The sequence below is a fragment of the Microchirus variegatus genome, assembly GCF_963457635.1.
Source record: "Microchirus variegatus genome assembly, chromosome: 10".
NCBI classification, from domain to species: Eukaryota; Metazoa; Chordata; class Actinopteri; order Pleuronectiformes; family Soleidae; genus Microchirus; species Microchirus variegatus.
In genome coordinates this window covers 7,760,659-7,772,557 of record NC_139811.1, presented here as the reverse complement: position 1 = coordinate 7,772,557, position 11,899 = coordinate 7,760,659, and the positions used below count along the sequence as shown (strand labels likewise).

Here is an 11,899-nt window from a genome sequence, read left to right as displayed (position 1 = left end):
ACTGTAGTATTGCTTGAGAATGTATCATCTGAACTACTTTAATTTATTAAAAAAAAAAACTTGTGAAGGCTTCTGTTAAATAATACAAAATAACAAAATAATATACAGGCCTATTACCATCCCCTGCGTTTACCAGTATAACACGCATTAAACACATCTTGTTCATGATTAACCAACAGAAATCAAAGTTGACCAGCACGTTTATTACATTTAATAAAATCTATATGTACACAGAATGAATACAGCAGGAGAACGCTGTACTTTTAACATGCCATGGTCAATATTTTTGCTGAAATGTTAAGGTGAGGCTAAATATGTATTCATTTATTATACAATTACATAATTGTGACAGTGGGTGAGCTCAGCTCGACTTGGTCTCGTTCTTTTTTTTCTGCTTCTCGCTCTTTTCCTGATCTTTTCTCCTCTGTCTGCCCATCTGTCTGAAGTACAGCCTCTTGGGGTTCAGACCGTAGGCCTTCAGTCTATGTCGACTGAACTCCCGTCCGCCTATTTTCACCCCCATGGTTCCTGATATGAGGCGTCCGCCTGAACGATTGTGTTTCTTCTTGGACCAGCTTGCCCTCTCAGCCACCTTTTTCACCTCGGCCACCTTTTTCACCTCTGCATTGTCTGCTGACTCCTGTGGTTCCTCCTCCTCCTTCTTCATCTTTTTCTTGGGTATTAGAATCTCTTCCTCTTCCTCCGTGTCGTCTCCTGCCTCTCTTAGAGCCCGAGTAAGGGTCTCATCTGGAGAGTCCATGATGCCTGCCTCATCATCATCATCATCATCATCTGTTCCTTTGTCTTGTTTCTCTGCATCCTTCAGACGATCTCTCTTCTTCCCCACCTTGTTTTTGGCACCTGGTATCTCTTTCTCGTCCCTGTAGATGAAATTCAGTTAGGAATTGTGACACATTTCAACTGTAAAGGAAGATTCATTATTAGAAGGGGCATGACTAATTAGTTTGTTTTGCGTTATACTCACTCAGTATATACAGAGCTCAGGATTTCCCTCTTCTTCCTTTCATTCTGGGCCTTGATTTTATAGTTTTTCAAATCGCACTTCTCTTCATTGTCAGATCTAAGAGCAGGAAACAAAAAGATGTCATTCTGAGAAGTGAAGTTCAGATACAAGATAAAGAGCATCATATTAAAGGCCACATTATACATCTACGTAATGCGTTATGCAACTGCGTAACCACGGAGAACCCTCAAGGAGGGTTCTATTTCCCGGAACACAGTTTTAAGATCATTTGAGGCGAGAAATTAGCCAATTAGAGCTAGTACCTGAACATGCACGTCTTCTTCAGAGAGCACCATTGGTTCAACTCTTTGTCGTTTGCATTTAAAACCTGAGGAAATAATCAGAATCGGTCATTAGTATAGAATCAAAATGGTCATTTTCTTTTTCAACAATCAGGTTATCTAATCACAGAGTTCTGCTCAGAGAGAAGATTAAGTTCAGATCATTCCCTGGTCAGAGCTTTCCCCAGAGGGAAGCAATACCAGATCAGTCACATCAAGGCTCATCACTGCAGCATTTCAACCAACAGCAAGTCTAACATTGTTAATTCCTCATTTCCTTTTCAAACAATTAACTGTTCAAATCTTAATAACGGTTGTTGGGCACAACAGGGCTGATTTCTAAACATGACGCTGTGTACAGGAGACTGGAGTAAATTAGAAATAAAAAGAAATGTGTCATTTTGTTGCCGTCCCTCACCTCGTCAGTGGTCAGACCAAAGTCGTTGGCGAGAACCTGTCTGTAGCGAAACCTGCACGGGAGGTCGTCGATTATGTCCTCGTAGTCCAGCTTGTAGTACTCGTCCAGGTACTGCTCAAAGCTCTTCTCCTCTAGAAGACAAAGACTGGAGTTGGACTACAGAAGTAGTAGATGCACTACTAAGTAGTAGATGCAACTAAAATGCACTATAACCTTTAGGTGAACTCTAAACATGTTCAATGTTCAGTTCTTATTGAATAACATGCTGCACAAATCACAACAACCGTCTGATGTAGTGGTTCAATTGTTATTATTGAACCACTAAAAGTTCTGGTGCAATGACAATTTGTATTCAAACAGTCGTCTTCATCATGATTTTAAAATGTTGTCATCATGAGACCAAGACAACACTTTAAAATTGATCGTTATTCAGACATTGAGATGTTTTGTTGTGGTATTGCCACCACTGTTAGCTCTTGTTTGAGATAAAGAAATTACCATTGCATCCTTCTACTTAAATGCCCTGCTTTCACAGTAGAACATCACTATAGCATTAACTTTTTGTGAGTAGTGCATGTTAGACCCTACATAGATGGGTTTATTGACACTTACGAGGATCAAACACAGGCTTGTTTTGGGTGATGACCTGAGCAAAGTGAGACTTCTTTTTCTTTTTGCCCATCTGTGGTAAATCCTCCTTCTTCAACTTCTTCCTGTCCTTTTTCTTCTGTTTCTTTGAGGCCATGTGCTGGTTGGGGTCATAGTCTGCATCCATCTGTCTCAGCAGGATAAAAACATGAGTCAGTGAGTTTCTCCTCACCATTATCAAAAAAAAAAAACATCATAGAGAGGATCAGCTGAGCGGATCAAAACAGCAATTTTAAGCAAAATGACTCACAACAAAGTTTTCATCGTCGCAGTGTGGCTGAGAGGTTTCATGTCCTTCTCCACCGTAGTCTTCTTCAAAGTCTTCCTGTTGTTTAACTCCTGTCCATGTGTCCCAGTTCCAATGCTCTGTAGCACACACACATAAGCCATTAGTCAAGTTAGCATTTTAGAAAGAACAATTCCTCTCAAAGCTGCTACTAAAACTAGAAAATAAAAAAATAGCAACAAACTTTAACTCAGATGGAAAGGTCCAGAAAAAGCCTTCAACATTGAGCTACATCTCGTCAATGAGAATGTATTCTTAATCCAGTGCTCACTGCAAAATGTCCGTAACAGGTGATGGTGATGGAAACACTTCTTACCTTCATCATCATCATCATCAAACTGAGGCTTTCCTTCTTCTTCCCCTCCGTAATATTCATCTCCAAAGAATTTCTGCAAAGACAACGTAGAAAGCGACGTCACTGACTGTGGAAAACTCCTGTGTAGTTGGTAAAGGGCACTAAAATTAGCATATTATCAAGTGTTTTAGATCTGGAGCTGTGAATTAAAAGGGAGCTGAACCTGAACTGATGAGTCAGATTTAACAGGACACAGAGAGAGAACACCTGTGAGCTGGTTGGCATCATCACAGCAGACACCTGTGTTCAATCAGCCAAATGAGTCATTACCACAGTGCTTGCTTGTGCTGCTCAAAAAGTTGGTGTTTACTAGCGGGAAAACTGACCCGAGGTTCAGACCAGACACATTCCTCTGTGTGAGCTCAGGGGAAAGTAAAAAAAATTGCTTATTTTTGCATGAAAATCAACCATGGATAACTTTGACCAGCAAAGTGACAACCTTAACCAATAACCAAGCTGTAGCTTTAAGAGCAGAAACTCTGGGTGAATGTGAAGAGTCATTTCCAAGTAATTTAATTATTTCAATTATTTGTTTGGGACACACGACTTGCATTGCGTGTAGGTGCTAGAGCAGGAATTGAGTCATAGCTGTTAGAGCTGCAAATGAAGATTATTTCTGTAATCAATTAATGTGTGGATTATTTTCCAGATTAATCGTTTGGTCAATAAAATGTCAGAAAATGTTTTTTTTTTTTTTTTTTAAATGTCAATGTTTGTCAAACCTGGAAATGGAAATGTTCTCGAATGTCTCGTTTTGTCCACAGACCAAAATGACTCAGTTTTAATTATTTCTTTGTTATGTGGAGCAAAGAAACAAAGAAAATATTCACATTTGAGAAGCTAAAACAATCAGAAACCTTGTTTTAATCATGAAAAAGCTTCAAATCAATTAATCGATTATAAAAAAAAAAGATGAATTGTTTCAGCTCTAACAGCGTTACATTTTTATTTAACTTTTAGCCCTGTGTTGTTGAGCCAAAGAGTCAGAAGGAGGGTTCCCTCTGATGGATCAGACTGTCAAAACGTCCTTCACATTAATCTACATCCAACTGTCCCTTTCCAACCTGTCCAGGATGTACCCCGCCTTTCGCCCTGTGTAAGCTGGCTCCAGTGACCTTTGACCCTCATGTGTTGGCTAAAAAGGCAGACGATAGATGGATGTCCACCCACCTGCATGAGCTGGTCGTGTTGCTTCGGATCAAATTCTCCCTCCAGGTCCATCTGGCTGAAGGCGAGCTGCTCGTTGCCCGTCAGCTCCTGGAGCTTTTTCAGCTTCTCCATGATCTCGTTGCGCTTGAGGTTCTTCAGCTGTTTGAGTTGCTCCTGCTTCTGCTCTTTCTCCTGGAGGAGTTATGAGACAGAGGTTTGCATTAGCTAATGTGTCAGGATAGACATCAATTCATTCATTCATTCAATAATTGTCCAACAGGTCTTACTACTTCAAACTTGGCAGATGACCTTTGATAACAGAAAAGCGTTTATATCCAGGGATGAAATGTTTGTTTACCTTTTGCTTCCTTTCTTTCACTTCCTGCCTTTTGAGTATTCTGCCGTCATCTTTAGAGCGAACAGAGGTGGCGATCTTGCGAGGGTAGGTCTTGATCTTCTGCGCGTCGGGTTCTTCGAAGCGGAAGTTGTAGCTCTTTTCAAAGTTCTCCTGCCGTTCCAAGAAAGTCTCCCCTTCCGACTCGGAGTCGTCCACGTCATCCTGGACCACCTCGTCGTAGGTTGGGATCCTGCACGACACGGCAGAACAATTCATTGTTCAGACGCACGTTTCACTTTACACAGCTCAAGGAGGAAAAAATCAATATCAAGACAGGAAGGAAGTACCGTTCAACATTGCCATCTCCATCTACGTAGCCCTTGTTGAGGACATAATCTCTCAGGAAGCACTCCTTCTCATCCAGCTGTGGGTCATTCCAGTAATCCTTCAAGCATTGCTGTGTCAACAAAAACAAGTGATTAATTTATGTTCCAGGATGCTCCCTCTCACACCCTCAGTCGATATACAGACACTCACCATGTCCTTCACCTCCTCTGGACCCTCAAGCTCAGTCTGGCCTTTCAGCCAATCCACATAATCTGCCTCTTCTTTATCCTAAAAAGAGATCAGTTAATACTGACATCTAAAGCTGCTATAGCACAGTATTTCAAAAAAGGGAGGAGCATAAACCGACCTTCTCGTCCTGTGTTTTGATTCTCCTGGTGAGCAGCTTGATTCCTTCAGCCTCGTCACTGCCTTCATCCTCCTCATCGCTGTCCTGAACAAACTTCTGGAAGCTGGCGACAGATTTTGTTTACGGTCAATAGACTGCAAGTGAAACTGCCTGAGCCTTTCACGTCAATGTTTAGACATACCTTTGTTTCAGCTCCTTCTGCTCTTGAATGTAGCTTGGTGAGGCCGCTCTCTGTTGTGGGGGGGAAATAAAAATATGATTGTTAAAACAGCCGTTATAGGTGAGAAGCTCCAGGTTTCCATGAAAACAGAATTACACAGCACAGTCTACCTCTCGTCGCTGAAAAGCCTCTTCACTGTCGCTCTCTTCATCATCATCTTCAAATTTTCTGTAAGATAAAAGTTATAGCTCTGTCTGAGAGTCGCACTCAAATTTACCTGCACCTCAAAGAGCACTGTTGTATGATGCCCAAATACATTGTACTTACAGGTAAATACAGGTAAAATACAAGCTATACGTATTTCAAAATAATTGCTGACAATAAGCTTCTTGCATAGTCATGAAAATGTACATTAAATTCAACACAATTCAGTACTATCCTGTGCCCTCACAGGTGGAAAAAACATTGTTTAAATGCTGAGAAATAAACATCAACAGTTCCAGACAAACACAGAGATGAAAATATAATCTAATACTCAGCTTATGAAGAAGCAGTTTTGTCTATAACATAGCAGAAAACAGCAGACGTTTTGAATTCCGCAATGTTAAAATAAGACATAACACTGCATACACTACTCACAAAAAGTAAGTGATTTGTATTCAATTTCAGAATGCACCTAAAATGCACTATAACCTTTCTCTAAACTTTTGAATGCACATGTCCAACTGTTCAGTGGTAGAATACCACTGTAGCATGAACTTTTCATATGGATGTTGTCAAATATCCCTAGCTTTTTGTGAGTAGTGTATTTTATATATATATATATATATATATATATATTATTTATCTTTAGATGTCTATGCATATTTATATACCATTCATAATATTATTTATTTTCTACTGTATGCTGGTAGAATCTCATTGTACAGGGAAACATGTTTCTTAACTGTGTATATGACAATAAACACTTGAATCTTGAATGATGTGAATAGTTATTCTATAACTCTGATAGAGAGACAGATCACTCACCCTTCCCTCTCCAGTATCACTTTACGTTCATAGTCCTTGAGATACATGGGCTTCACTGCTTTCTTTGAAGTTGAAGGCTTCTCATCGCTGGTGGATGCACCTGAAAACAACAACACTTTTAGACCTTTTGTTTAGAAGCCACACACACACAAGTCCCACAGTCAGTGAAAGCAACACCAGAGACTGTACTTGTTGAATCACCTTCGGAGAAAAACGTGGCATCTTTCTGGTAAATCCTCGGGTCTTTCCTCTTCAGCAGTGACAGGGTTCTGTAAAAGTCTCGTTCAACCGCAGGGTCGAGCTCCTGAGGGCAAACACATGACGTCACACACACGCTTCAGAGACACAGTTATTATGCGAGGACACAGGATGAATCGAGAAGGAGCGTCGACACTGACCACTTCACTGTCGTCAGAGCTGGACTCGGAGGTCTCAGAGTCGCTGTCACCTGTTCGGTCTCCGTATCGATCCTTCACTGCACCAGCAAAACGTGACAATAACACACAAAAAACCAAGACATTGAAAACAACCACTGGCGTCACTTCCCACGTTGTCGTGTTAGCATGGAGGCTAGCAGTGGATTACTTACGCCGCTGTAGCTCTTCCTTCTGTCTGTATTTATCATATTTCTGCGAAAACTGTTGGTTTATTTTCAACTCCCCTTTGTCGGACATGATTTCAATTAAAGTAGAAAGCTTTTAAACTTAAACGTAAACTACACACGGACGATAGGTGACCATTCCGGATGCAGGACACACGGCATGTGAAGCGCTGAGTCACGTGGTTTCCGGTGCACAAATCAGAGTTTTACACATGTTGTCCAGTAGGGGGCGTGATAAGAACAATTATAATCTTATACAGCAGCAGAAGTCCTCACGTTTCACACGAAGGTTATAGCTGTTTATTTGTGGCCCGAAATTAATTAACTTTTAATAATAGTTTATTAGATTAGATTTAATAATGGAAACTGTTAATAATAGTTTAATGAGGAGCTAAAGGTGCTCAAGGTTCTCAAGGAAAATCAGAAATACTGTACTATTGTACATCTCTGATACAATATATATATATACATATATAAGTATATATATATGTATATATATATATATATATATACTGATCAGAGTTTGTAGAAAATGAAACAAATAGCCCTTGCGATTGGCCAAGATGGACACTAAATTCAAAATGGCCGCCTTCCTGTTGAGTTGAGGCCATGGTCCTAATTGACTTTTTTTTCGTCTTGGGCTATAACATGTATCCACCAAGTTTTGTGAAATTCAATGCAACTTAGTTTTGGCTTGAATCCATCCGCAATTCACCTTAGAGGGGCGCCATAGAGCCCTGGTGCAACCGCACAGGTCTGAGCATCCAAGTTTCCAGAGTTTATATGCACGTTAACCCCCTCAAAAATGACCGCAAAGCGCACGGAATGATAATAATAGTCTGAAGTTCGGCCTGAATAATTCCTAGAACAGTAGGTCCTTGCACCACTGTGATAATAAACACAGTCATCTCTTGCTCCATCTTGATCTAATGTCACTATACCAGTGTGTGAAGTATATGTGAGGAAGAGGAGGATGATGATGAGAGAGCAAATGATCTTATTGAGAAAAGTCTGTAGCTGACTTTGCTCGACCTATTTACGCCACTGTATTTTAACGTTGGTGACAGAATAATCTCTCATGTAATATGTGTATGTGTTTTGGAGTTGGTGATCTCTTTTATTGAAATAAACATGTTGTTTTTGGCGTCTTATTCCCTAAAATGTGCTTCAGCAAATAACATATCAGCGATCAATAAAGCAAGTCTGTTTGCAGTGTCATGGCTTATTATGGAAAGAGGATGTTGACCTAACATGAGGAGAGAGGCAGCGGGCCTGTGAGGCTCGGGAAACAGAACATCGTCACGTCCAATCAGAGAGGTTTGAGTCTAGAATGGTAACGCCCCCCCACAGTAGAATAATAATAATAATATACGCCGCCCTCTCTCCTCAGGAGGTAAACACAAAACCATGACCTGATTTAGGGACATGAGTGTGGAATATGATCACAAAAACACACGGACAGACATCGCTTTTGTATGAGGTGTTTTCATTTGTGGGTCAGTTAAAACACTGGGAGACGAATGACCTGTACGCCGACGACACCGTTCTATTTACATGCAGAAGCAGCAGATGTGAAACTAATAACTTTAATGTATCGTCACTAGGGGTGGGGGAAAAATGGATTCTAATCATCCATGATTCTGAATGGATTCATAAACTTCAAAAATCTATTTAAAAAAAAAAAAAAAGTTTCTATTTTGAAAAAAACACCAGTTTGTGTTATTTGTATACAGTTTATTTTTGTAACTTCTGGGAGAAAAAGGCAGCTAGCCTAAGCTTTTATTTATGCAAGTTATTTTTTTAAAGAGTAAGTAAGTTTTTATAGTAACTTTTGTCTTAATTTTGCCTTTATGTGATCACATTATCACATTATCTTATACAAACTGTATGTCTGGCTTATTAAATGCCATAATTTGCCTTAACACACTATGCATTGTATACATTTTTGAATCGAGAATCGTTTGAATCGAGAATTGATTTTGAATCGAATTGAATCGTGAGCCACCCAAAGATTCATATCCCTAATTGTCACCCATTGGGAGATCATAGCTCTAAATTATCTGATTAAGAGGATGTAAAGTCTTTATTAAGTTATAAAAACAGGATTTTGTTTGTTCCTCAGCTAAATTTAAACATGGTCACATAGGATTGATAAAATTCTACAACAGTTTATCGATCGGCCCCTGCAACCCTCTGAACTTAAAACATGAAAAGAGTCGCCGTCTTTACAAAACCATCTCGAAAAAACCCTCCATGACCTCAGCTACTCCATTCTTCTACCTGGAGTACCAGGAATGATTCAGCCCGGGCTGGTGCACATGACCTTTGAATTAATGATTAATGATTTTCCAGATGAAGATCTTTAAAAAACGGACTTTTTGCCCCTGTCGCGTGTACAAATACAAACAATGCCAAAGGACAAGGGAATCTTAAAACATTGCTTCGACGTACAAAAATAAAAAACATCACAAAGTCGGCATAAAGTGCGTCTTTTTTATCTGTGTGTTTTGCAAACACGTCTATAAATGCGTCACTGCCTCTTCTCCCTGACTTTTCTGCTCTTTGCACGAGACACATGACCTGAGCGCAGATGTTTGAGGTCATAAAGCGTGTTTGTTTCTATTCTCCTCTCTGGTAGTTGGTGTAATTATCTTCTATCTTCTAAAAATCCTCCTCATATGTCACAGAGACTAAGGAATAATGTTCATATAACAAACTGAACTCACCAACAACAACAGTTCAACCAAAATATTTGCATTATAAGAAATATTTTGCAGACTGCAAATCATGTTTAGGTTTTGAAATCATGCTTTTGGCATGTGGCGCCACCTACCGCCATCTACCAATCATTGCAGTCAGTAGAGTCTCAGCTGCCGAGCAACCATGGGTTGCCAGTTACGTCAGAAAACTAAACCTAAAAGACCTCTGTATTTTGAATTTGAGTGTAGTAACCGTTTTTGGCCACATTCTTACATACGGCACCTTTAATGGAGCGGAACCTCGTTAGTTTCATTAGAAAACCTGTGTTTGTCCTAATAATTAACCCTTTAAGGTACTAATCAACCATTTGGTTGACCACACTTTACGTCACTGTGTCTCATTGAAAAATGCATCAAGCTGAACTCACTTAATGTGACTTGTGAATGTTGTACTTTAAGCAAACCAGGTTTATTATGAACAGACGTCTCAACCGTTTGGTAGAGGCCTGTATCTGAAATACTGTAGGGTCTAATTAAAAAAAGTATATTGATTGTCATTATTGTTATCATAAGGAAATAAAATGAAATAATAAAAAATGCAAATAAATAATTTTCCTTTGCTTTTTTATTGGTGCATACCTTAAAGGGTTAACGTAGAAAATGGCTGCTCTAAAAAAAAGATCTAAATGCCAAAGATAACCACATTTGTCAGGTATAAAATCAGTAAGGTCACAGCAAAGTTAGTGGTTAATTGTGGCCTCAGTCTTTTGCACAATATAATACATTACTCTACTGTATAACCGTCTATTCCCAGTGTGCTATCAAATCCATTAATACCATGTGCACACACACACAGGGGTGTTATTTTCCCGACATGTGAGCTCACCATGTGGGAGGACTTCTAAGAAACTCTGCATTTGTTTCACGGTGACGCTTTCCAGGAATAAAGCCCAGCATTCCACGGAACTAAACACAGCCACAGCCAGCCCCCAAGAAAAAAAAAAGAAGAAAAAAGGGGAGAGAGGAAAAGGAGCAAACCCCCCTTCACTCTTCACATTTTCAGCCATGTGTGCATACAGACAAAGCCATTAAACCGTCGGACACACACATTTTTCATAAACGTCGATCTGAATTGGAGCCAGGAACACAGAGATAGTGGATTGTAGTGTTTTTAACTTTGTATCAAGGGCAAGATACACAAATAAATAAAATAAATGAATGAAAAAACAGGGAGTGGGAGAGAAAAGCTTGAAAAACAAGTGGACTTAGGTCAACTTAACCGATCCAAAAGGAAATGGATGTGAAGAAACAAACAAAAGACCGAAATATTTCATCTGAAGGATGAATATTTGATTTTTATTTGACTTAGTTGAAGCTAAAGCAAACTTTAATGGTTAAACAACATAAAATAAGACATAATACTGCACTTAAATCGCTAAAGATGAAGAATACATTTACAAAAAAATGACTTAGTTAAGGACAAAGTATGGAAAACAATTCACAATCATTAGAATAGCTCAAATTAAATTAGTTCAATGTGATAAATAGTGAGTCAAAATGGCTACTAAATAAAATGTTGAAAGAACTATAATTAATTGCAAAAACTAAGAAATGATCATATTACGATATTCATCATTTCACTTAAAGTTGAATGTAAGGAGCAAATTTAACACAATTGTGTTAAATGTATAACAAACTGTCTCAATTGATGCATTTTTTTAAAAAAAAGAGGCGAGTCTTCGTTCTATAATAAATAGAATCATTTATTCATGTACAGCAAATGTTTAAAATTTACAACAACAAACACTAAAACAATGACACCATTACCAACAGAATGCAAAGAACAAATATTTACAATTATGCACATTATATTTACACTTAATCTGCTCAGTGAACAATGAATTTGAATGTGTTCAGTTTTTTCTTTTTCTTTTTTTTAGAAAAGCACTTAGGGATCAGTTGCTCTAACAAAAAGCATCAGAGCGATCATTGAAATAATAATAATCTTTGTTGGGGCGGAACTTCACCTGCATGCAGCGCTGCCGCATCCCTTAAACAAATCCAATGTAAACAGGCAGACGCATCGATTTTATGCAGATTTCGACAACACATTTATCAATACAAATAAATTAGCTGGCTGAGAACTCTGCTTTTACGAGCAGCAATCGCTTCCCTTTTGTCAGGAATGCTGGAACAAGGCAGCCCTGGTGTTGAGGGA

General features: G+C 39.0%; 1 protein-coding gene across 1 annotated transcript; it reads right to left on the bottom strand.

The window, feature by feature from the left end:
• Nucleotides 1–232: 232 nt before the first annotated feature.
• On the bottom strand, nt 233–7,124 carry kri1 (KRI1 homolog). The gene is made up of 18 exons (XM_083897111.1): nt 6,971–7,124; nt 6,780–6,856; nt 6,583–6,685; nt 6,382–6,481; nt 5,523–5,580; nt 5,374–5,423; nt 5,193–5,295; nt 5,036–5,113; nt 4,846–4,955; nt 4,520–4,748; nt 4,183–4,353; nt 2,974–3,046; nt 2,622–2,737; nt 2,336–2,498; nt 1,724–1,854; nt 1,288–1,352; nt 986–1,081; nt 233–881 (listed from the first exon to the last, which is right to left on the bottom strand). Exons 1-18 carry the CDS (start codon nt 7,053–7,055, stop codon nt 362–364), a joined length of 2,328 nt encoding a protein of 775 aa, XP_083753237.1. The 5' UTR covers nt 7,056–7,124; the 3' UTR covers nt 233–361.
• Between the last annotated feature and the right edge of the window lie 4,775 nt (nt 7,125–11,899).

What these genes read in the sequence shown, in the direction of transcription:
- kri1 (XM_083897111.1), bottom strand. Translation starts at nt 7,055, where the DNA reads ATGTCCGACAAAGGGGAGTTGAAAATAAACCAACAGTTTTCGCAGAAA. An exon ending in GCTCTGACGACAGTGAAGTG is followed by an intron (nt 6,686 to 6,779) that starts GTCAGTGTCGAC and finishes GTTTGCCCTCAG; the next exon opens with GAGCTCGACCCTGCGGTTGA. An exon ending in CAGAAGGAGCTGAAACAAAG is followed by an intron (nt 5,296 to 5,373) that starts GTATGTCTAAAC and finishes ATCTGTCGCCAG; the next exon opens with CTTCCAGAAGTTTGTTCAGG.